General features: G+C 32.9%; 3 protein-coding genes across 6 annotated transcripts; 1 reads left to right on the top strand and 2 right to left on the bottom strand.

The window, feature by feature from the left end:
* Nucleotides 1-8,126: 8,126 nt before the first annotated feature.
* Nucleotides 8,127-11,283, bottom strand: LOC139882204 (uncharacterized). Its single transcript, XM_071866569.1, has 10 exons — nucleotides 11,159-11,283; nucleotides 10,813-11,074; nucleotides 10,473-10,574; nucleotides 10,230-10,312; nucleotides 10,021-10,137; nucleotides 9,577-9,679; nucleotides 8,876-9,494; nucleotides 8,542-8,705; nucleotides 8,303-8,353; nucleotides 8,127-8,243 (listed from the first exon to the last, which is right to left on the bottom strand). The coding sequence occupies exons 1-10, from the start codon at nucleotides 11,281-11,283 to the stop codon at nucleotides 8,127-8,129; spliced, it is 1,743 nt and encodes a 580-aa protein (XP_071722670.1).
* A 5,171-nt stretch (nucleotides 11,284-16,454) lies between these two features.
* Nucleotides 16,455-18,670, top strand: LOC139882207 (transcription factor TGA1-like). 4 transcript variants are annotated; one of them, XM_071866571.1, is made up of 9 exons: nucleotides 16,464-16,608; nucleotides 16,647-16,660; nucleotides 16,697-16,774; nucleotides 17,004-17,063; nucleotides 17,129-17,206; nucleotides 17,299-17,365; nucleotides 17,459-17,730; nucleotides 17,908-18,138; nucleotides 18,512-18,670. In XM_071866571.1, the coding sequence occupies exons 1-9, from the start codon at nucleotides 16,464-16,466 to the stop codon at nucleotides 18,668-18,670; spliced, it is 1,104 nt and encodes a 367-aa protein (XP_071722672.1). The 4 variants fall into 4 exon arrangements, with proteins under 4 accessions (XP_071722675.1, XP_071722672.1, XP_071722674.1 ...); XM_071866574.1 differs by lacking the exon at nucleotides 16,647-16,660 and having other exon boundaries at nucleotides 16,455-16,595; XM_071866573.1 differs by lacking the exon at nucleotides 16,647-16,660 and having other exon boundaries at nucleotides 16,464-16,610; nucleotides 16,703-16,774.
* A 567-nt stretch (nucleotides 18,671-19,237) lies between these two features.
* Nucleotides 19,238-21,901, bottom strand: LOC139882205 (alanine--glyoxylate aminotransferase 2 homolog 1, mitochondrial-like). Its single transcript, XM_071866570.1, is given in 10 exon segments — nucleotides 19,238-19,281; nucleotides 19,364-19,450; nucleotides 19,574-19,687; nucleotides 19,998-20,189; nucleotides 20,192-20,222; nucleotides 20,369-20,532; nucleotides 20,615-20,768; nucleotides 20,966-21,136; nucleotides 21,663-21,796; nucleotides 21,799-21,901. Coding segments are annotated over 10 exon segments (1,194 nt in total).
* Between the last annotated feature and the right edge of the window lie 4,600 nt (nucleotides 21,902-26,501).

Here is a 26,501-nt window from a genome sequence, read left to right as displayed (position 1 = left end):
ATTAAGGTCAAATCTGTGGAGAAGTATGTGAAGTTGTCTCCTTCACCGTCATGAAAAGTTCAAACTTGTGTTAATTACCTAAAGTTAGAGATTAAAAATCTACTTTCTTTAGATATTGATACTAGGTGGAATTCGACATTTCTTATGTTGCAAGCTGCGTTGAAGTTTGATAAAGCTTTTGATAGGTTCGGAAAGTTAGATAATAGATATAAGGAAGACTTCAAAGAAGTTAAGGATATTCCTGTGATAGCTAATTGGAACTATGTATGTTCGTTAGTACCATTCTTAAAGTCATATTATGATGATGCTCTTCAAGTTTCTAGTTCGTTATAAGTTACAAGCAATGAATATTTTTATATTGTGTGAGGGATTACTTGCAAGATAAATGATAAGGTCCACTACACAGTAAATTTAAATGACAGGATCATGGTCATTGGGATGAAAAAGAAGAATGAAAGAAACGGAAGTTTCATCTTCATTCCATCTCTTTTCTCTCTTCCAACTGACCTCCATCCACAAATCGTCTTCCACAACCTCCATCCAACCACCTCACGACCAGCCATCACCACCGTTGTAAAGCTAACATCTGTATGAACCCATAGCCACCAACTTGAGCCTTTGTCGTCGCCGAAGCAGAGAGAATCGATCGGAAAACCATACGCCTTTGATGAAGTGACTTTTTGCCTTGCACCGTCGAGTTTCGTTCATCTCCTTCGACAAGGTCACCAGTTTTAGAAAGCTTAGCCACTAAAGAATCCGTACAGACCAACCTGAAGGTTTTCCGTCGTCTGTGGAGGGAGAAATCGCCAGTCAAAGGGTCGGTCAACCAAAACCCTCGCTGATATAAAATACAATTTCTTCTTAGAATTTCGGAATTTTTGAAAAATTCTAATAAATCGAACACTAATAATTTTGATCTTAAATTTTAACTGTGTTTAAATAAAATTATGAAGAATCTAATACAATTTTTCCAGAATTTTATGGTTAGTAGAAAAATTATGAAAAATTTACGTTCTATGATCTTTTATGAGTTGTATAAAATAGATAAGGACTTGAAACCAGTTGAAAAACGTTTCTTAAACTATTTAGTATGATATAAAAATAGTCACAAGTCAAAAGACTCAGGAAAATTGGAATCGATAATTATCAAGTATAATCGATAGTTCTAAGTTATAGATTATCAATTGTATCGAATTTTGAGATATAGATATTATATATAATGGATTACATGATGTATTTAAGTACATGGAAATAACTAGACTATGAAAAATAACCCGAATAAATTTTAGCAAATGTTTTGGACGAAAATAACCTTCAAAGAGAAATTTGTCGATATAAGATAATCACCGGATTGATTCCAAGTGCAGTAGGTTTTATTATGTGTACGGTAATGTTAATATGTGCAGGACTATTTAATTATCATATTGGCCTCGACTAGGATAGCGCACGACTTGGATTGGAGCATGCGTTGATTGCTTAAATTAGTCGATATACGGTGAGTAAAGTTTTATTTACAACAGTGATTGCTAAATGGATTGATTGCTTACGACCATGTCATGAAAATGAGAATTTAACTTATGCTTTGCAAATGTATTTTCTTTGCATGATATGACTTTGTCAAAATATGAAAAAATGGGAACCTTGAAAAAGGCTTTGATTGAATGGTTTTGGAAAATGATATATGTATAAATATATTGATATGAAACTCATGGAACCCTATGGACCAACATAAGACCGTGAAGCTAGATATATTATTGATTTGTATCAATATAGAGAGCTCAGCTTGAAAAAGCCCTTGTATAAGGGTTGATACGCACACTCTCGGCTTCTTAGCTTTTACAGCGGAGTGCTTGAACTTCGGCTTAGGTTTGGCCACCAAAGCTTTAGTTCTTTTATTTTCATTGAATGGTTCCAAATGGTTTATGGAAATGGTCTATGGTTTGATTTGATGGGATGGGATGGGTTTGATATGTATACGTGTAGACGGTTTTCTCAAACATATTATATATATGTGAAAACCTATTGTTAATGAAATTTTACTCACTAAGCTATAAGACTGATTGGTTGTACACGAGGATCGGTGATTTGAGCATTCACAGGATTCTCGAGAGATCGTGAAAAAAGATTGGATACGACGCTTATGATTTCATTCCTCTATTTTGTAATGACTTATAAAATGATTGGCTCTATTAATCCATTAAGACTTTCGTTATTGTTTTAGATGCATATATTCTATTAAAAACTAAATGATTTTGAATTGAAACATGCAACACCTATTACGAGTCCCCTTACGAGAGTCTCGGTGGGGGTGCCCATAATTTTTGGTATCAGAACCAATGTTTTATTCAAGTTTATTAAGTTAGAATACTAACTTAGAAAACTTTTTAATTCTAGAATTCTGCCACGTAAAGGTAGAGGTGGAGGTCGAGGCCAAGACCGCCCGCCTTTAGCCGAAAATAGGAATGTGAATCCACCATCTATTCAAGTACCTCTAGTTGATGCACCACCTCAGCATGGGCCTTCTCCTTCGGAAAATGCTCGACCAAGTTAGAAACCACTAATGTGATGATTACGATGAAAATGATCGCCCATATTTATATATTTAGCTCGAAGAATTTGAACTCAAGGTTTCTCCACATCATGCAGGATGCTCCAAATAAGTTTTCTTAGCATTGCAATATTCATTGTCCTCGTCTTACGGATCCCAAGGCCTCCTACCAAACGTGGTGACGATACGAATCCTAATGCAACAACACGCTTATTACCAATTCAGCTCCAAAGAATTTCTCGAAATGCGACCGAGATCAGAACACATGTATTCCAGGATCCAAAAGGACTGTATATAATACGTAGGAAGATCATTCCAAAATGACTTTGCAAGAGTGGTTCTTCCAGCAAAATTGAGAAGCTTATACTTCTAGGCTAATATTTTACTCTAATATTCAAACACAAATCCTGTCATATTGCATCCTCTAATAAGGCATAGTTTAGCATATGTGTGCATATATATTTATTAATAATTAATTTTTTAGTATTTATAATCTTGTAATTGAAGTTTATAAAAAGTTAATTATAAGAAATTTTTTTAATTCATTTATAATAATAAAAACTGAAAAGGTAAATTTAATAAATATTTATAATATATAAAATAAAGAAATTATAAAAAAAATTTAAAAAATTATATCTTGAACCATACCAAATCGATTTGATTCGACAATGACCTGAAACGAATCGGCCCTGGTTCGATCTAAACCGGACTGAACTGGCTTTTTCATGTATGATGAGGTGGTATTGTAAATGACATGTGGGTATTAATTTCATGCCGTAGTTCACGTGTAATGTTAAGATTGATCGTATATATCACTTAAAATTATAACTTGTCACGTAAAATGGTTTAACGAAAATTGGTGTCATCAATCACTTTTTAACGATATAGGATATAATTATTTAAGTAATCGTTTAAGATGAATATATTTCTTCAATTTAAAATGGGGCAGATATTTTCATTTACAAAATATTCTTCTAAAAGAAGTACATAAAATATAGTTTTTATTTTAAAGTTTGTTGAAATGGAATATGAAGTAATGAAACGTCAATGAGATGACAGTCAATGTGTTAGGTGGTGGTTGACCAACTAAGCTGAGGTAAGCTCCGGTAAGGGTGAGGAGTGGAAACTAATTTTACTTGCTCACTTGGACCCGCCTGTCCGGCTAGATTCTACTTCTTTCCTTTATAAAAGTCAGTTTTGGCACGGCTACATCATTTTTCGAAGTGATACCTGTACTCTGAGTAAGGGCTGCCCCGTTCAAATGTACTATTTTAGTTCTAAAATAAAATAAATGTAAATTTTTTAATATAAATACAAATATAAATTTATATTAAAAAATTTATATCTATTTTTATTATTTATATTTACATTGAAAAATTTATATCTATTTTCATCTATTTTGAGACGGAGATAGTATTTACTTTTTAGGAAGAGGAAATGGAATACGGCGGTGCATTTCTTTTCTTGATAAAAAAAATTAAAGTGACAGCGAAATTGAAATGGCTGGAGCCATAATCTATTATATTCAAGAAACGAATTTAAAATGTAAGAAAGGTAGTACTAACTATCTAATCATTTTAAAACGATGGTGATAGTATTAGTACTCCCTTAACATTGTTGTTTTTCAAATTATAATTAATTTTCCTTCACAAATTTGTCAAGAGAAAGGTGCTTGCTTTGTAGTATATATTTTGCTCATGTACAGAAAGAAATCACTTGTTAATTTACTTCTAAGCTAATTTGAGCCATCGCCATTAACAATCTGATACTTATAAAGTATATTTAAGGTCACTTAAACATGACATAATATTATCTATTTATAATATTTCAAAATACAACCTTTGACCTAAAATAAATACAAATTTTTACATATAATTTATATTAAAAAATTTGCATCTATTTAAAAACGGAGAGTAGTTATTATTCTTTTTATCTTAAAATACTTTATAATAAAAATTTTATTCTAAATAGTCACTAAAGAGTTTCAAACATAGAATAATATTTATGATCATGAACTGATATGTAGCGTGGTCCGTGAGTTAATGGTTCGTTGAGGCGCTGACAATGACCACTGGAATGTTTTACGCAGCCAATTGGTCCAGAAACGTGGTTAGCTAGGGTTTTAGCCGAAAATAATATAAATTAATAAAAAATGTGGCACTTAATTATAAACGGAACGAGTATATGAGAGCTAATTATGGGCAAGCGAATACTTCAGCTCAATTCGGCTTATTTAACGAGAGTTCGTTTATAATTGAGTTGAGCTGATCTATACTCATTTATAATTAACAAGTCCCGTAAAACTATATTTGGATATGTTTGCTATTATTCATGATCCTTCACAAGCGTTAATTTTCAAAATATATAAAAGATAAAAAAAGTTAAGTGACTAAAATAACACATAAATATTATTTCTTTCGGTCCACTTCAAGTGTCTCGTACTGAAAGTTGCGAATTTTAAAAAAATAATTAATGATAGAAAAGATTTACATGTCTATCAATTATTTATAATTAATGATAGAAAAAATTACATATATGTTAATTATTTATTATTCAAAAGTTCTAAATGTTATTCAATTAAAAGTAATTATTAAAATTAATATAGTGATAGGTATGGAAAAAATGGCTCAAATATGCATAGAGTTCATAAAATAATATTTGAAATGAAAAAAAAAATTTCATTATACGACACATATGAAGTGGACCACAAGGATAACTTTTTAATAACAAATATTTATTTATTAATATTATTTTTATGATTATTAGCTTCTAATTAAATGAGTTAACTTTAAATATTAATTTATTAGTATTATAATAAAATAATTTAACATAAAAAACATCAATATATTAGTATTAATTAACTGGTGAACTATTTGGTTCGGCTCAAATTTGTCTTGTTAAATGTTCGCTCTATAAACGTGTCGAATTTAAGTTTGACACGTTTATAAATAATTCATAAAATCTTATTTAAATTCGGTTCGTTTATAAATGAGTCGAACTATTCGCAAATTTTGAGCTTGTTTGTTCATAACTAATGAAAGAAATATCTTCTTATAAATTCCTAATATAAACTATTCATCCAAGATCTATCTTCTTAAAAATCGAACCCATAACATTTTAATAGAAGAAAAATCTAATCATTAAACCACGCCTTGATTCACAATGAGAGCAATATTCGGTTGAAAGTTCAACTACTACTGTATGTCTTTCTTTTTTTATATAGTATACTTTTTTAATATTACAAAATTATTCTTGCTCTAATTTCGTTATCTATATCGACTATCGACTGCACTGGAACATTTAGAAATATTCGGGGAAAGAAAACCCGTATCATATATCAAGTTTGCTAAAACTCTAGTTTAAGAGAAATTACTAGTCGATACTGTCGGGCGAAACCATGAAAAATCAACCATTCATCTTTTAAAATTATCTGATAAATAGCCATTTCTGACTATCAAACTTTTTTATTGTTCTTTTCTACATGAGAAATAAGACCTCATTTGGTTCTCAGGATGGATTAATTAGATTCATCGGTCATTATTAGATACAGTAGTATATAGTTTTAAAATCAAAAAAGTTAATGTAATTACTTGTTTGATTAGAACAAGATACAACAACTGATTATCTAATACAAATCATATGTAGTGTTTGGATATACTGACTCAAGATATGGATTGAAGCTGTCTTTTACGTATTTACCCTGTTTATAATAAATGAAAATTTTTCTAAATCTTTTTGAAACTGTTTACTTTTTTTTTATGGAGATTATGAACATAAGTAGTCTATATATATAAGTAATTTGAGTGACTTTGATGTTTATACATACATAAATTTAAAACAAAATAATTAAATATATCTTTTCTAAGGATAACAAATAATATTAAGCTTCAACCAAAAAAGTATTAGCCTATAATTTGCATACAAATTGATCATAGGCTAAAAAAAGATATTGATAGTAATGAATTTACTAGATAATGCTGCACTATGATCTTCATAGGTCTTTGTGTGGGTAGTTTTCCTTGTTCCTTAACAGAAACTTCATTGTCATAAGGATATCATAAAGTTTTTGGTCGATGAAAGTTGGCAGCCTACTACTCTAAATATTTTTTCACGGAAGAGAGCAATTCTAGCACTCCTTTCATTTTATCAATTATACACTCCCTTTTCAATAATACAACTTTCCACCTTGAAAACATCACACATGCTCAAATAATAAATCTTTACAGCTTATATACAATCATTTACACCAGCAGCAACAAGATCAGATCAATTCAGTCTTTGATAATACACAACAATCCAATTTTGTGCATTGTTTCCAAAATCTACCGCCAAGTTTTCTTAAACGTACAGCAGTCTTATCTAATTAATTCCAACATTTAAATAGAATTACAGCAAGCCATTCATTAACCAAAAGCGGTTCGGACGCAACATACAAACACTCACTCTTGGAAGCTTCATGAGCCTGATCCCCGTCGTCGTCGTCACGTAGCCAGCAAATCACCAGAGCCCATTGTGTTATGACCGAGTCAAAATTGAGTCACAGACGAGTTGGAGCTTTCCGTCCATTTCAGACCCCAATTTAACGTTCCGAACCTGTCTCAAACCTAGAAGAACACAAATCAATCGATTTCGGTGCAAATCAGAAATATTCGAAACTTTGAGGTTAAATTATGACTTTGTTAATTCGTGTTTTGAGCTAATTTTTAACTAAAAACGTTTAGAATGGATAGTAGAATAACATATGTGAGAATTGACCGAAACCTCCAAATTTCATTCATGAACCCTAATTCGATTTTTCCAAATTAAATGAAAACAAGGGAGAATTAGGAAAACTAACCTTATAATCGTCTTTTATACGTTCAATAGAGTAGGAATCGATCTTGATTTGGCCGAAATCTATCCAGAATCGGTGTCGTCAATAAGAGCCGACGAAGCATCAGAGAAGATGAGAATGAAGTGATGAAATTGTGGTTTATATATGTTGGGGAATGTTAAGGGTATTTGTTGTCTTTTAAGTAAATTAGTGGGGTAAAGTCGAGACTTCCACATTAATTTGCAAAGTCAGCCATTGATTTCGCCAAGAAGTGCTATCAATCGGATTCGAGCTCGAATCCAATTAACTAATCATGCGAACCAAACATCGGATTAAAATGAATTGGATTGATGAAACCCAATCCAATTCTTAATCCATACTAATCATGCGAACCAAACGAGGCCTAAAGGATCATACCATTAAGTATAAGATCACAACCATAGTTTGATACTGTCATTCTGTCTTGGGCACTGTAGGAATACAAAATGCACAGAAAATTATGTTTTCTAGTTCAAATGACATTCATATGACATTGTTTTCCATGTAAAACTTTGCAAATGTAAACTCCTAGCTAATCCCATAAAAATAAATTAGTTTACTTCTTGCTAATCCCAGAAAATAGAGCAGAGTAAAATCCAATAGTATTGCTTGACACGTTTATAGAATATAGATAAATATGCATGCATTAAATTACAGGCTACTGACTAAAAGAGGTAATCCAAACTTGCATTTGCGACCATGGCTTGATAAATTATGTGCTCGCCTTTAAGGTTTCGCCCTTCCAAAGAAATGTTCAATTTGTAAATTCCCTTTCGACTGTAAAGCACTTGTTTTGGATCCATACTTGCACCTCTTGGAACTTGATGAAGTCTCCTTACCGTCCTGTACATACAAGGACAGAGTAGAATTGCATGTGATTTCTAAATTTTTGACCGACATACATGACAAAATTCGATAATCAAAAAGTAATTTTCCCTTGTTTCGTCAAATGCCTTTAATTGTCATCAAATAAATAAGAATCAAAAGGCAACAAAGCCAATTGAAGCCAAAAAATGTAATAGTGTTATTCTGGACTATGGAGCAAGTAATTAGAGTTTTCTGGATTTTTAACGCTTAAATTAACAGAATGTATATGTATAAGTAGAACTTTTGTTAATGACAAGGGAGAAGACAAGCTCACATGTTGGTTGACAGTTCTCAGCACTTTAATTCTACCACCTCTACCATCAGCACCGACAGCTATTAAATCCCCACTGCTTGGATTCGAAGCACGCTTGCACCATTTCCCTAGATACCGATTTGTTCTGTCAGGACCAAGCAATCCCCCAGAGAAACATACCTCGCCTATAGTATTTCAGTTGTTAGAAAGCATCAAAGCAGCACATTTTTTGCTCATAGTGGAAATTATATACTGAACCAAACAAAAATGAAATGAAAGGACAAAGGAACATCTTACCAGCAAATTTGAGTTGTTTATAAAATAAAAGTAAATGTAGATCCCATGGATAACTTACTGTGTAAAGTAGTTGGAGGTGGAGATGTAAACTTTTGATGAATATTGCTTTTCGCAGGAAGGACATCTTCACCATCATCAGAGAGCAATATCACATCTTGGTCCATGTCAGCAGCAGAATTGTCATGGTCACTACTGATTCCAGTTCTTGAACCAGGAGGAGGAACCATTTTGCCTGCACCTTGCCTAAAACCTTTATTGATGTCAGAAACAGCTTCCGGCTTTTGTTGGGTACTTTTTTGAATGACATACTCTTTGGTGTGAGTCAGAGCAATTCCATCACCGAGGAAGGCAGCATTCTTCTCTTCATTAACATCCCCGGTACATGAACTTTTGTTTGTTAAAGATGCATCTTTCTCAATAATGTAATTGATGTCTTCATTATTTTTGTGGCACGATGGATGATTGTTCAAGCTTCCAACCCGGTCATAATTGTTCATAGGTGTGGAGAGGGGGTTCATTTGACTTTCTGTAAATAATTTCTTAATGAGCGGAGATGCTGTAGTGTCACTAGTGCGCTTGTGAATAGTCTCCTGAGCAGCTTTCTTTGTAGTTTTTAATTCCCTCAATGTGTTGTTATCTTTTGCTTCAATACCTGTTTCTAGTTCTTGGACCCTAATCTGATCACACAGAAAAAATGGTCATCAAGTTAAATTCAGTGAAATTCAGAGTTGAACTAGTCTAGGTTTATGATGGACTTACTTTCAGTTTATTTATTTTCTGTGTGGCTTTCTCAAGCAGTTTACTATAACGAGCCTCACCTCTTCCAAGAAGATTGCACTTGGCCATCAATTCTTTGTAACTCCTATGAAACATCAAAGAATATAAAATCAGCACGACCTCAGAGTGTACAAAACAGAACCACTTTGACATTGAAGAAACCCGAAAATAAAGTTCAGTAGTGCACAATGTCGAATCAGTTTATTTAAGAGTGATAAAAGACGCAATTCTAACAGAATGGCATCAACCAATGATCATTCGTAGAAAGGTAAACATTAGCCTTTTACCCAAAGTGAATCTAATTTTTGAACAGCTTGAGCAACTACGCATTTATGCTATGGTGGTGAATTTGGTTGTATTGTGTGATTAAATAAAAACATAATCTTGACAAGCCAACACAGATTATAAAACACGCATATGACTTACTTGTTACGGATGACCAATGACTTCCGCAGAACATCTATTGTGTCTTTGTTGTTGGCCTCATTCCCCAAAGAAGCAAACTTCAAAGCATCATCCTCATCCAGGTTGACGTCAGTGATCCTATAAGCAGGCCATATACTTGGGTTGGCAATGGAGCTCAAGAGAGAATCAGTCCAAGTAAAAGAAACAGCGTCCAATACAACAACACTTACAATTTCAAAGCTGCAAGCTCTTTTCCTAAGTCCAAATTCCTTTCTTTCAGGCCCGAGCACTCCAAAAGCAATTTTTTGAGCTCCTATATTCGAACGAAATATTTTTAGAAATAGCATCCTGCTAAGTCTAGGACTTGGATTATTCTGTTGTTATAATGTAATATACCTAATAGTACTAAGGCATAAAAAAGTAATGTATGACAATCGGGATTAATACAGTTACAAGAACAGACAGTAGGAAACCTCAGATTTTGATTGCAGAAGACGTTGAATGGATGCTTTCTGATTCAAAGCTTCATTTTTCATTGCCGTTTCCTTGGCAATCTGCTCTTTGCATAGTTGCAACTGGGACCATAAATCATCTTATAATTAAGAATTCACCAGAGAGTTAATAGTGTTTTCCTATACAAATTTATATCAAATAAATAAACAGCATCATGTTTGGATATCTAAATCATTTGAATGTAATTAGCTCCGACCCAATGGCAAACCCTAACACTCTTTCCCCAACAAATTCTCAGATCTCATGAACTGAAATCAACTGACAACAAAATTTCCCTGAATAGAAAAATCAATCGGGTACCTGGTCATTTAATTCTTTAATCTCAACGACTTTCCTCTCCAGAGTCGAATTGAGCCCATACACCTTAATCTCCAATCTCTTGGTTTCAAGTCGCAAAAGACTTGCATCTTCCTCATTCAGAACCTGCGAGCTATTATTAACGTCGCTTGGGTTTCCGATCGACTGAAAATAAAGTCTGCTGACGTTCTTCGCCGTACACTTCTGCTTGCACACCGGACAGCTGTGCTTCTTATTCGCAGAGTACTCAAACCACTGCTGCCAAACTAAAACACACATACGCAGATAAAATCACCATATTACATCATCTAGATAAATGAAAAATTGGAATTAGTGAGGTATGGTTTACCAGAGCTCGTGAAAGACATGTCCGCAAATGGATATGGATTGGAGATCTTCGACGATTGGCTTGAGATATTCGTAGCATATCGAACAAATTGCTTTCCCAGAGCTATCGTCTTCTCCTGTGGCCATTATCTCCTATGGTGGCATTGTCTTCATTTTTCTTTTTTTTTCTTTTTAGTGCCCTTAAAATGGAGCGAATATTTTTTTCTTTTTTGAAAAACTGAAAAGGCTTGGAGAAGCGGGAACCATGGAGGGAAAAAATGATGAAAGAAATGACAAACATAAATTTTGTCCTTAGAGTTTATTATATCAGTCTAAGATATCCGTACTAATTTATTTAGTGACAAATGCTCCTTTAGGTTTAAATGCTTGCCTTGCCTGCTTCTGAAAATAGGATACTGCGCGTTTCTTCCGCAAATAAAAGCCATCTCTGGTCTTCCAAGTTCCAACCGTTGGTTTTTCGATGAGGGTAGTGGCAACTGGAGGAGGCTTGGCACAATTCTGTGGAATGAAGATGAAGTCAGTGCGTCGGTGTTGTCATAATCAGTGAGACATATTGATGCCATTGTGGATTTATGATGGAGGTTGACGGGCTTCTATGTTCATCCAAATGTCGGGAAGAGATGGGAGACTTCAATGAGGTTCTTCTTTCTGGGGAGAAGTAGAGTTGCAATCCTAAGGCTCAGTGGCAAATGTAGCAGTTTCAAGAAGCGATTCTAGCAACTTGGAACGACTTGTAATGATTATGTACCAAAGTCAAGCTCAATTCGAAGTAGGTAGTAGGAGAGACTCTGTCGTCTAAACAAATTGCTATGGATGGACCAAGAATTCTCTAATGGGTCATCATAAAGAAGCCAGAGCAAACAAGCTTGGAAACATCTCATCTGACCCCTAGCCATCGCTCTGCACCTAAGACTGTTGATATTTTCCTCAAGTTGATTTTCGTCAAATTTATCGATCAATTTTATATCGATTCCAAAACAACGTCCGCATATTATTCTAGATTAATATATTTGAGAGAAATATTATTTTTTATGATCTATGATTACAATAGAATATGTAATAATATAATTGAGTCTTTATATTTATTTATCTTTGTATTGTTTTTATAAATTTAGAAAGTGCATCTTTTATATATGAATCAAAGCGTTGTATTCCACAGATTATAATTGATTTATTATTAAGATCGAGGAGTAAGTTCGTATCTAGAGCTTTTCAAGTCAAAACCGACACACTTTAATCATTTCGATTAATTTACATTTGAAACAACTTGATGAGTTCAATCCACTTATGATTTATTTAGATCAAATTATATTTTTAATTCGACTTTCACTCTTCGGTTTACTTCTTTATTTAAGTGAATTATATATATACAATATATGATCATTATTGTTTTCAATACTGGTGTATCTACAAACTACAATGACCTTTGGGCACTTATAATGATCTATTGACTTTTCACACAATTTATTATAAATAAAAAATATAAGTAAGTTTCTAATAATATTAGATTTCTAAACTCAAAAAAAAAAATTTAAATAACTCAAAACTAATTTATTATATATTCCTAAATAAAATTTATATATACTGTAAATTTGTTCTGTTTCCCTTTTAGTCTGACATTTTATATAAATTTTAATACATTTTAATAAACTATTAATTATTTATACTATCGATTTATAGATTTATTTTTTAAAATAAGACTTTCGATCCAGCGCATAAATGCTCTAACTCATTAAATTGAAAGGGAATTGAAATTATTTATTATTTTTATTTTTTCTATCATTTCGTGAGGCAACAGTTGGAACGAGTGATTAGTGTCGATTCTGTCGGCTTTGTAAATTTCCGAGGAGAATTAAAAGGGAAAAATTTGCCACCTACATTAGCTGGAGATTTTACAATCAACCTCCAATAAAATAAAGACACGTGATAATTAATAAAATCTGTAATTTTTGTTGTTAAGGGTGCGTTGGGTTTGTAATTTTTTATATATGTAGTAATAGTTTTAATACTAATATTATAAAATAATAAAATATGATATGATATAATTTTTTTTTTATTATTTTATATTTTAAGGTAGGTTGGTGAATTTTTAAAAAAATATATATAAAAAAATATAAATTTATGAACCAAATATACTTTTAAACATTATATCTTTTTTTAATCGGTGGTTGGACAAGTTAGCAGAAAATAAAATTTTGGCGACCTAAAACACATTATTTGTACTTTTGTGATAAAGGTTTTTTTTTTTCCCTTTAACGTACGTATCAGATGATCTGATTTAGATGTAATCAAAATTGCAAAGATTTAATACGATTTTTCATCATTTGCCTTTACTGAGTCTCATTATGATAAAGAGTGTTTAATTCTTAGGTACATGTATATACTATATTGTAAATAATTTGTAGTGTGTGCATATGTGGTGCGCATAAATATTTAAAGTGAGTTGCATAAAGATGAAAACATGACTGAGAAAGAATAAGTTAATAGCAAATCAGAGTAATAGTGTGGTAACGAAGTCATAAACAATTCCATATTTATTAATCAAGTTGTCGATAATTATTATTATCTTCATCTTTAATTAATTATAATTCTTTCCATATAAATTTATTTATTTTTATATAAAAAAATGGTAATTAATTAAAAAATGAAGAGTATATTTGAGATATTTTTTTTAGTTTCACTTGGGTTGGAGACCAGTAACGGACACACAAACTGCATATCAAAAGAAGAAGAAGCATAAATATATCAGTCTAAAATAAATAATGAGATTAACTTGATGTGAAATCTATGAAAATGAAGACGCATAAATATATGTGATGACAGCCTTTATCATAAAAAATTTTAAAGATAGATTTTTTCAACCCTTATAGGCAGACACTTCAATTTTTTTTAGAAATAATAATTAGTATATAGATATATTTAAAATCTTAACCTTAATAATTAATGATTAAATTTCTTAAATTTTTTCAATTTCTTAGGTTAATTTCGTTTTGATGTTGAGGTATTGTTTTTTCTTCAAGCTGTTTCAAAAAATTATTGTGTTCGATTCCAAACATATATACAGTAGCAATAATTAATTATGATTAATAAATATTATTTTAATTGTTATTATGGTGAAGTTAAAAGTTCAAGATCCCATTTTTTCCCAACAAAAGTCAGATTCTCACTTTCTCCGATTTTCATATCGTGTTTCAATTTTCCTATCTTCTTTTACAATTTTCCTTTTTTATTTTTAATAGAGTCTTCTTCTACAATTGACTAATGAATTATTTAAACAAAAGTCTATAACTCCAATTTTAGAATTATTATCTAAAAAAGAAAAATTAGCACAAAAGGAATTAAATTATCTAGCAAACCAGATTCACTTTTCGGCACAGGTCATCTCTTTCGTTCTATCGTGAAACAAATACAGTCATTCAAACCCAAACATTTAACCAATCATTCAAACAATTTCAATTCCGTATCTCTTGTCTCTCAGATTCAATTTAGTCCTCAGTTCGATGATGTCGTCTTCTCCTCCGATCAAATTACTGAGCTATTCTATTACCCAACTCCCAATTATACGGGAATAATATTTTTCTTCGAGACTCATGAAAGTTTGTTGGTTGAATTTTTTCTATTTTTTTCCGAAGAGATCAATTTCTTTTTTTCTTTTTTTTTAAGATCAATTTTATTTTTCTATATGATAATTAATTGATATGAATTCATCCTTGTGTAGATGCGATTTGCATATGAAGCTACCCACAGGTAATAATTTTAATATTATTGATATAAAAAGTTAATCAAAGATAAACCATCCAAACACTGAAAAACATCGAAAAACAAATAAAAGCGTTGAAAAGCAAAGTATGCTCAAGATAAATTGGAGCAAAACATCCTCAGTACTAAAACGAACGCAACCTTAATGTCCTTAATGTCCGTAAAACCCTAATATAATGCGTCGATTAAAAGTAGTGGCATGTTTAAGTTTATGCAGTTGTAGTATGTAGCTAGTTTATGACTATAAACAAAACGCAACATACCCAACTTATGAAACCTATTGAATCTAATTCCAAATATATTATTAATAAAAATATTGGTTTCATCACTCTCCGAAAGCAATAATTAAAAAAGACATATAGAACAGTTTTGGTTGGAAGTCACTTTTAAGCTGTCTTGTCTTGTTCTCATTCGATTCTTCTTCTTAATGAATTTTTATCGTCAACAAGCAAATAACACACAAATTGTTTGGGTTTCGATTCATCTTTGTTGAACAGCAACTGACCACCATCACTCTTTCATGTTTCTTTGAAACCTCTCTTTTAAAGGTTAGTTTTTTTTCTCTCTATAGATTCTGTTTGGTTTCCGGGAAAGTTGGAGATAGACAAAGTTTTGACTTTTTTTTTCTTTTTGGTTTTATGTCGGTATTGATTACAAGTAGTTAAAAAAACTGTAAAAAGTTATGCAGTAATTAGAAAGTTTTGATTTTTTTTTTCTTTTCTTGCTCATGTCTTGAGTCATATCGTTCAAGTGGGTATTTATTTCTTTTTTTTGGTTTGAATTAATGAAATAGAACTGTCAAGATCTTTGCTATTTGGGTTTAAAATTGATTTTGGAATTTCACTTAATATACATATATATAAATTGTTTGTAATGATATCTGCCTGGAATCCCACTGGTCTTATTTTGTGAAGCACAAAATGAAGGTAGTGTTTTCAAGAATAGTCTTTTATGGTAACTGATATCCATTCAATTTTAGAACATACTGTCCTATTGGCAAACAAAGTTTATTATTCCATTCTTTGTGTCTGAGCTTAGATTGGTCCACCCACCATTACCATTTGGAGACAACTAAAACACTCAAGAGAACAGGAAGCTCCATTAATGAAAATAATTGAATTGGCCTGGGTTGATGCCTGTCATTACGGATCAAATATTAATATACATACATACTAGTCTTATCTAGTTTTGGTTGTTTGATCTTTTCTCGACTGCAAACTGCCTAGTAAATGTTTTAAAAGAGCTTTATGGGCTCAAATTTGTTCTGCTTCCTTTTAAAGTCGGATCAACTCAAGTGATGTTTTATATATCCTGTAAGATATAAATTTTCTTTATTTACGATTTTCTCTATGTTGTTTCTGAGTAGAAGCTTCTTGGCAGAAAGAAGGATGACATTGCATCTCTTGCTTTTCCATAAAAATTGGAAAAGCCAACTCCTTTTATCTCATGTCTCTGTGCACTTTTGCTTTGTAGTAATTTCTTTCTTAAAATGTGTTTATACCAAAATCTTAGTCAGCTCAGCTGCTTGTATTGTCAGCTAAAGGAAAATGAATTCTGCATCAATGCAATTTGTCATGTCGAGAAGAATGGAAATTTATGAGCCTATGCACCAAATTGGCATGTGGGGGGAAGACTATAAGAGTAGTGACATTCTGAATACTTCTACAATCATAGAGCCGGTGAGAAAGTTAGGTGCAGAATTTTTGAACTTGTCTTATGATCCATTCCAGTATTTAATGCTATTGTGAATCCAATAATTGACTTTCTTATTCTTGTCTAGTCGGAGAATACGTCTCAAGGACATTCCGGAACTTTGGATTTTAAATATGACCAAGAAGCAAGCAAACCTACTGATAAGGTGAAATGTTTTTATGGTTTTGTACAAGGGGTGACAGTTTAAGTGACTTGTGAATAAGAATTAACTTTATAAAAGGACAGACACACTACCACTAGTTCACATGCCCAGATGGTGAAATCATCCATTTTGTTCGCATAAAGTTTGATTCTTCTAATTTGAGGGTTTTAAGTATAATGTGCTCGACACAGATTTCAGTATTGGTTTATAACTAATGTATAATTGTTTCTAGGTTCAAAGAAGGCTTGCTCAAAACCGAGAAGCTGCTCGTAAAAGCCGATTGCGGAAAAAGGTAAGATGAATATTAAATCTGTAACTAGTCCATTCATAATTAACTAACTTGATATCGGTTTGTAGGCTTATGTACAACAGTTAGAAACTAGTCGGTTAAAATTAATTCAACTTGAACAAGAGCTACAACATACTCGACAACAGGTATAAAAATGTTGAGCATTTTTCTTTCCTTTTGATACAGTTAATCTATACATATAAATTATGTAAATGTATCAAATCAAATTGTTCATCAGCAAGGTCTCTATATCGGGGGTGGAGTAGAAGGTAGTCATATTGGTCTCCCTGCAAGTGTAAATTCAGGTCTGTTGATTGGTTGGCTCGTTCTTAATCAATCTTTGTATTGTTCCTGTTATTCATAAAACTCCATTTAGTAGAAGTTACACAACCTTGCAGGAATTGCTGCATTTGAGATGCAGTATGGACAATGGTTGGAGGAACAGAATAGACTGATTTGTGAACTACAAACGGCTTTGAGTGGCCATGTAACTGATATCGAGCTCCAGATACTTGTAGAGAGTGGGATGAATCACTACTTGGAACTTTTCCGAATGAAAGCAGCAGCTTCAAAGGCTGATGTGTTTTATGTCTTGTCTGGCATGTGGATAACATCAGCCGAACGTTTTTTCTTATGGATTGGAGGTTTTCGTCCTTCTGAGCTTCTCAAGGTATAGAATCATTTGACTTTTTCATTCTGAGTGTACGATTGTTGGAATATTTTGTCGTGAAAATGGGTTTGAAATATAAAACTTTTATCGAGTCGTGTAATTACTGTCCTTGGCCTCTCGGATGAAAATTAAATAGGACCCTTCATTATAACAATTGCACTCTGTAAATGATTGCAGGTATTGGTGCCGCTAATTGATCCGTTGACAGAGCAACAGATAATGGAAGCTTTCCATCTTAAACAGTCATGTCAGCAAGCAGAAGATGCTCTATCACAAGGTATGGAAAAACTCCAACAAACTCTGAGCGAGAGTGTTGCAGATGGTCGATTGGGAGAAGGAAGTCAACATGTGCCACAGACGGGTACAGCAATGGAGAAATTGGGAGCTCTTGTTAGCTTTGTAAACCAGGTCAGGCACATCATTATCTTGAATATACATACTGCACTAAACTGTTAATCTATGATCAATCAGTAGCCATATACGTATTTGCAAAAATCTAATGTTGGTCTTCATATTTTATTTTCTAGTTTCTTAGGTCAGTTTAGATAACTCCATTTTCTATTTTCCCTTTTATACAAAGACATGATACCAGATCGGAGTTTGCACCTACAGTAGTGAATCTGGTCTGATATTAGTCTCTGTGGGAGAGGAAACAATTAAGAAAAGGACCATTATGGGAGTTTTAAAAAGACAAAATACCGAGAAAACACAGGGGGATGTACAGTGTATGTTGAACTTTTTCCATGAAAGTTTTAAGTATGTGAGCTTTTGAATGATCCAGGCTGATCATCTTCGGCAGGAAACACTACAGCAGATGTGTATTATCCTGACGATACGTCAGGCAGCACGAGGGCTACTCGCTTTGGGAGAGTATTTTCAAAGACTAAAGGCTTTGAGTTCGCTATGGGCTACTCGTCCCCCTTGTCAACCAATATCCTAGTCTCTTGTCTTGCATCCCAAGAAGAACCAACGCCTCTCTCCGGAAGATGAACCAACTTCACTATATATCAACTATAAATACCATTTTTCATTTGTTCAGGTCATAATTGGTTGAAAGATTTTGGAAGCAGCAATGAAGGAGATGTATATATGACACTGCTTGTACATTTTTGATTGCATTGCATTGTTGTAACTTGTAAGATTACATAACTTTACTGTTGTACAACTGTTATATAGGAAAGCCATTTTATATTTCAAATTTCCAAAAAAATGTCACCTTGTTTCTACATAATGTAAAAAATGGCATGTATTTTCTGATGGGGATAATATATTGTAAGAGAAAGGTCGTATAGAAAAGTTTGTTTCGATTTTCTGTAAACCAGCCAATCCTTTCTCGAAAGAGCCAGTATGTATGCATGTTACTTTCGGCACAAGCAAGTATAGAAAAGCCAATTTACGATATTGAGACAGAGAGCGTTATTTTCAACATTTTTATTATTGGAAATGAGTTTTTATTGTAACAGCTTAATACAAAGCAATCGCAAGGTTGAACGTCTGAGTTAGGTTCTCACAGTTTCGACATTGAATAGTCCAAAGCATCAACAAGAAAATCTGCAAATAGTTAATGAATCATTCACCTATTCCGAAATTCAATAATATTCAATATGATGTGGAGAGGAGAAAAGTAACGTACCGGCATCATCTTTTGTAAAACACATTGGAGGTTTAATCCTGAAAACGTTTCCGTGCAAGCCTCCTTTCCCAGCCAAAATGCCCAGCTCTGACCATTAAATATTTCAGTCAGTATATATATAGGATAAAACATAATGGACATTTGCAGGCAGTAAACATAAACGGACGGACATTTCCATTTTCCCTTTCTTTTAGGTTCATGGAGTTATACCTCGTAGGTTCTCAAACAAGACCGCCGTTTCAGCCTTGGCAGGTGTCTTCTCCTTCCTGTCTGTCACCAGCTCGACCCCCACCATTAAGCCTCTTCCTCTCACATCTCCAATGACTGAAATGAATCCATAAATTATACAACTGCGTGCCCAATTCTCGGTTTAAGTGTAAGGCATAAATAATAGTGTGTTTGAATAAATACATAAAATATGATCAAAACTAAGTTAGAGACAGAATATCATCTAAACTTTACATTTTCATGCTTTCCTAACTAAGGTTTTCCCTAGTCACAGTACAAATGATGTGTCACATCATTTGAAGTCAATCTGATTATATAAAAGCAATCAAGGCTCTTTCTTAATGGAATGCATTATATCCAAAATAAGTTACCAAAATTGAAGAATTGTCACGTTCCAAGTGCTTACTACCATGTCTTTGTTGAAGATCTCTTAAGCGTCCTATCAAGTGTGAACCGACATCAGCACAATGCGCTTGACGCTGCTCCTTGTCTATAACTCTCAGAACAGCATGTCCTCCAGCTGAGCACACCGGGTTTCCACCATAAGTGTTAAACTGAATCTTCTGGGCCATTACACTAGCAATTTCTGGCGTTGCCCGACAGCTCCTAGTGGTAATCCATTTCCAATACCCTGTCAAGTGCCAGCAGTTTTATGTAAAAGGAACTGATATGGTGAAATTTATTTGACACAGAAAGATAAAAATAACTAAAATCAAGCTTTACAGGTATCTGGTATAAGAAAACTGGAAGAGAAAAGTTACAGAATATTAGTTTTACCTTTGCCATGGTAACTATGTCAGGAATGACGCCTTGTGTCTCGAAACCCCAATAATGGCTTCCCGTGCGACCAAATCCTGTTTGGACTTCATCAGCAATGCATACACCGCCAGCCAAAAACAGAAAAGTCAATTTTCTTTTCAAAAGTGGGCCAGTACTAATTCATTACACATTCACAGACACACAGTTATATATATATATATATAATATTATATTATATATAGAATATGTTGTTTGAGAAATCATCAAGACCAACCTGGATGGTTTCAGCTATAAATCCCGCAACTTTTCCAGAAGTACCAAAGTCGATATGATCTTGTATATCTTGTGCGTAACGAGCAGCATCTGAGCCAAACACTCCACGGTATGGATCTGGGTTGACAGCGTGATGTATTTCACCCTGTAAAATTTCACATTGATTTTGCAACATAAATGAGATATTGAGCAGACTTGGCAAATTCTACCTGCTGTTTCCAGGAAACAGTCTTATTCAAGAAAAATAACAGAAACTACAGTTTTAATATACCATTGTCACTTGTCAGGCCTAAAGTGTCTTTCAACAAACATTCCCACCTAAGCTACTGAAGGTAGACAAACCTGTGGAATTGAGTACTTCCATGTATTTAGCGCTGTGAGTCCAATCGTTCCTGAAGTTCCCCCATGATATGCATTTCTGAGGGAAATCATACCAAGATTACCAGGGTATAGTCTAGCCATCAGCATTGCTAATTCATTAGCTTCTGATCCAGAATTAACGAAGTACACCACCTGAAATCTCGGACGAGCTTGCGAAATTAGCATTGAAATACCATCAGCTGTAACTAGTAAGAAATCTCGTCTTACGTTACACAATTCTGTTAGATAAGAATTCTTTGGTCGGTACCTAAAAGTCCAAGTAATTGTAGAGTGTTGGCTGTCACACTCACAAGAAGCAGAACCAAAATGTAATTGCATCAGGCCCACTTGTTCATATAAATTGTTACATGAGAGATATCAAATGAGTTTATTGCAATTTCCTATGTACTGATCTACTTCATCAACTTCTAAGATTAAATCGAACCAATCTAACTTTCTGAAGCCTCAATTATGAAGAACTGGAACACAAATAAATTAGCACAGGTTAAAGAAAATGGGCCCATGTCACTATCCAGCTATTGGTTTTGGTTGTTGCTATAGTCAACAATGGCAACTCAAGGTAATCACAGCATTGTTTATAACTAATTCTGATTTTATGTAACAAGAATCATACTAAGACAAGTAACAAGGATTTAGAGATAAAAAAAAGCTAACCGACCTTGAGGTTTCCAGGCATCTTAGAAGCTAACGCCTCAGCAAAATCTGCAATGGCATGGTGCAGGTATATGGTAGTCGCATGCTGAAGAAGCTTGTTTTGCTCATTTATAGCATTCAGAATTTCAGGATGGCAGTCCCACAGGACACGGTTACAATTCCGGCAAACGCATCAAGATACCTCCTCCCACTCTCATCGAACAGATACTGCATCTTCCCTTCCACAATGTTTAGCTGCGTCATTCATTTTAACAGATTACAAACCTTATTAGCATAAAAAACTTATTTGCATTTAGAAAAACTTAATGGCAACCTGATTCCACCTCAAACAATCATTGATTAGTCTAATTTTTAGGCATAAGCAGCAATTGTGAAGAGCATTTTAACAAATTGAAGCAAAGAAACGCACAGGCTTTTGGTAGAAGTAGAAGAGAGATGGACCGAGGAACTTGTTCCTCTTCTGGAGGACTTGCTCTGCGGAAGGTCCTTTATACGGCTTGGGCTGGTAGTCAAACGGCGGTAGGTGCGGCGGCGATGAGGAGGAGGGGGAAGACGAGGCAACAGTGGCGATGTAACGTGACGACGACGGAGGACGTAAGAAGAGATTGCCGGCGGCTCTTTTGGATACCCGTAAAGTTGCTCTCATGAGTGACGCCATTGTTTTACAATCAAATTCACAGTGATTTACAAGAAGTTAGCTTAGATAAGACTAGTGTGTGTGTGTGTGTGTGTGTACAAAATTCTCTTCGTTTGATTGGAGTAAATCAGGAAATGCTATATACTGCATTTGCTTATTAATTACGATTGTATTTGTTCAGTGTATCTTACTCCGCTTTTGTTTAATTTCCTTCTGCACCGTTTTTTTGTCTTTGTAGTAATCCTTTTCTCTTTTGCTGACGTGGATTTTAGAGTGATTTTATTTTTTATATATTATCATTTCTGGGCTACGTCGGAGCGGAGCGGATTTCATTTTTTTATGTTGGATTTTGAATCAAAATCTTAATCCGTGATAGATTCGAGTATATTGTGTTGGATTGAATCAAATTTTTAATTGGTTGTGAAATTAAAATCTAAATCTATTTTTAATAAATTAATAATGGGCAATAGATCATCTAATGGATCTGATTTATATATATTTTTTTAAAATTATTAATATTAAAATTAAAAAAATTAAAAATACTTCTATCAGTTATAAATTAGATTTAGTGTTAAAAATTTGAGTTCTCTCTTCTTTTTTCTGGTGCATTGAGTTCTCTTTTTGAAGGTGAGTTTTTTTAAGAAAATTTAGTTGTTTTGAAAGTGAGGTTTTTGAAAGTGAGTTGTTAGTCACTAACGACAATGATTGTATAAATTAGGTTTAGTGTTAGAAAGCTATATGACTGAAAATGACAAATTTTAAAATATTATGATAACATGATGATGATTATTAAATTTATTTAAAGTATAATAATTGAATAAAAATGTAATATGTTGAAAAATAATTTAACTGTGTATAATTTTAATTTATTAAAAAAATTAAACCCTATAAATTCATAACCAAAAATTTGAATATATAATATACATATAAAAAATATGTTAAGAATGTTTACAAACTTATTTTTTTTACCAAATTTCAGTCGCTCATTTTATTTTCCGACGAAAATATAGTATCTGCATATATTTAGGTACAAAATATATTTTCATCAATAGTGGTCTGCTACATATCCATACTTGTAAATTACGATGGATCTTTATCAACAACACTAATAGTTGCCTTTTGATTTCATCAAACCTTAGCTGGCTGAGTTGTCAGTGACATAGTAACTCAGTACATGCGAATGAGATTCGCGAGCAGAGACGTGACATGTTCTAGAAAGTCTATGTCACTATGTCAATAAATTTTCAACAACACTTTCCTATATCATAAGGGATACTATTTTACTAGAGTCATGCTAAATGTGCATCTTCCATGCTTTTTTAGAATTTTTATTTTATCTAAAAAATGATGTACTTTTAAATCAAAGTGAGAGGTCTTTCTCATTTTATCCTCATATAAATATACAATTAAATTCTTATATTTTAAATTTACATAAAAGAGAGATGACTAATTTGACAAGATAAATTATAGAGATGTAAACATAATTTCACAAAAGTTGAGCCTTCCTCCTTCCTGGATCTCGTCGACGTCACCGATCACACCCAGATCTGGCCGCTCCACCGCCTCTCCTCCTCGAATCAGACCAATCCGTCGCTTCTCCTACTCTCTTCCTTAGAGCAATCTACTATTGCTCATCTCAGATCGCTGTTCGAATTCTACGGAGCCTAATTTTCTTCAGCGGTGGCGGCGGCGACCTTCAGAGATTCGACGACGACCTGTGATGGCATTCCTCCGACTTCTGCTCGAGGGAGCTGAAAATGTTAGCTTCGCCTTCATTAGTGACGACGGCGGTCAAATCCTTGTTTGTTGGTGGCGTTTGGGGTTTGTTGTCGTTGGGCGAAGGCGGTGAGAGAGAAGAGATCGGGATTTAGAAAAATGAAGAAGAGAGATTGTTGTAATCGAGTAGGACGGCGGTCAAGGTTGAAGAGGAGGAAGTTGGTGGTGGCGGAGCTAGGTGGCTGACGGAGGGAACAAAATTTTGTTGGCCTGAAGGTGGTGGCGATTCGGAAGGAACAAAATTTTGGTGGTCGTAAGGGTTGTGCTAGGAGAGGTATCTGAATGTCAAAAAATGAAAGAAAGGGCTAAAAACATACTGTATCAACTTATTAGGGGCATTTTCGTCTAAATATTGTTGGTTTTCTTTTTGCCTAGTTTTGTGTTCAAAAGCTTAAAAAAATGTATTTACAGAGGGAGTATCTATTATAATAAAATGATATATTAAATATAAAAATGTCCAAATTATTACAACAAAACACATATCATAACATCTATTCAATAGAAGTATAATTCGTAATTAATATTACACAATAATAAAAGATGACGTGATAGAGTCTTAAATGTCAAGGCTAAATCAAAGTTATTACAACAAAACACACTTTTTATAATAAATGATGACGTGATATAAAAATATCCAAATTATTACAACAAAACACACTTTTTGTTTAGTGAGAATTATTATAAAACCATTAGATTTTCGTAGAAAATACTTGTTTGTATAGGCTAAATCATTTTATAAATGATTTTCATATACTTAATATTATATGTATATCATACTAGATAATAATATAAATCATTTTACATGAATTAAGTATTTTCTACCCATATGATGTTTAGAAATATGTATTGAATATATCTATAAATTCATATCTGTTAAAATCATAAGGAATTCCTAACGGTAATAGCTAGCCACATAGCGCTACTGCCTACGATGGGATACTCTCAAACACATATAAGATAACCATAACTAGACATGAGACTAATATCTAAAGATGACATATCATCTGCGTAAACTAAAGCATAGGTCAATCCTTCGAGACCAATTTAAAACATGTATTTAGGATTTTTATATCTAAATAATTTCATTTAAAATTATATCTTAATATATGAAAATTTATATATATATATATATATTTAATACATGAATATTGGATATTTATATAGTTTTTTCAAAACTATATTTATAATCGTGAATAAAATTAAATTTTAATTTGAAGGTCTCTAGACCACTATGGCTATAATTAATGTTTAACATAACCATGTCATACCATCATAAATCGTAAAACCATAAAACATGTAGTGGTCTAAATCATCCATCAATCATGAATACGTGTAACATACTATAATAAAATTAAAATAAAACTCACAGTACTATCGTAATCATTTCATTGTCTTGATCCTCGTAGATTATCAACCTAATGACATGGATAGCTATTAAAAACTTATATAAACTAATTACGTCGAAAGAAAATGATACGTATATTTCTAGAGTTTTCATAAGTCTTATTTAATTAGATTAGTTTATTACTGTGTTAAATATTTTTTAACATCTATTCATAATTAGTTTAATTATCATGAATTCTAAATTAATTAATCACTTCTCCAGTATTATTCCCTTCAATTTTAATTAGACTATCGAGTTTGACAACTATATCCTCATAGAAGAAAAAGCAGTTTGATGAGATTCTGATTCGGGTTCAAAATTTGGTGTTCTCATCCTAAACTCTCTCTATGATTTGATTGGTATGAAATACTGATGATGGTGGCCACGATGTTGGAATTTATGGGTCACATGTATATATATTATATATAGAATATAGTCTAATTATGTTGCGTATTATTTGTGATCGATTATTGGTTAATTACATAGACTACAAAAATATATACATATATTAAATATGAGCCTTATATGTGTGAAGTCCGACGAGACATTATGGTTAATAGACCCATAATAATCTGTAAAATAAGTATATCACATTGTGGTCCTTGAGCCAAACAGAATATAAAAAACATACAGACAGAAAAGAAAGTAACCACAGTCGGGCTCAAGATGAAAATCAACTCGGTAAGAAAATAAAGGCTATCAATCTCGCCATGGTGGTGAATATTTAGGTAGATATGATGGCTCAGGTGAACAACGTCCAGGACCATTCGCCAAATTTTTGACTAAGTGCGGTATAGTTGCTCAATACACCTTGTCTGGGACTCCTAGTCAAAATGATGTATTTGAAAGAAGAACTCTTAAAAATATGGTTAGGAGTATGATTAGTCATTCTTGTTTACCAGTGTTTGTAACACTCGCAACCCTAATTAGAAAATCTCGATAAACATTTGAAAATTTAGACGAAAGTATAATCATGTATACATTTTTATTATCCTAATAGTAAATTAATGATTTAGTTCTGAAATTGAATTACTAGTTCTAGTTCA

This window comes from Rutidosis leptorrhynchoides, unplaced genomic scaffold, assembly GCF_046630445.1.
Source record: "Rutidosis leptorrhynchoides isolate AG116_Rl617_1_P2 unplaced genomic scaffold, CSIRO_AGI_Rlap_v1 contig243, whole genome shotgun sequence".
Lineage (NCBI taxonomy): Eukaryota > Viridiplantae > Streptophyta > Magnoliopsida > Asterales > Asteraceae > Rutidosis > Rutidosis leptorrhynchoides.
Note: the sequence above shows the minus strand (reverse complement) of the source record. Positions and strands in the feature narration are given on the sequence as shown.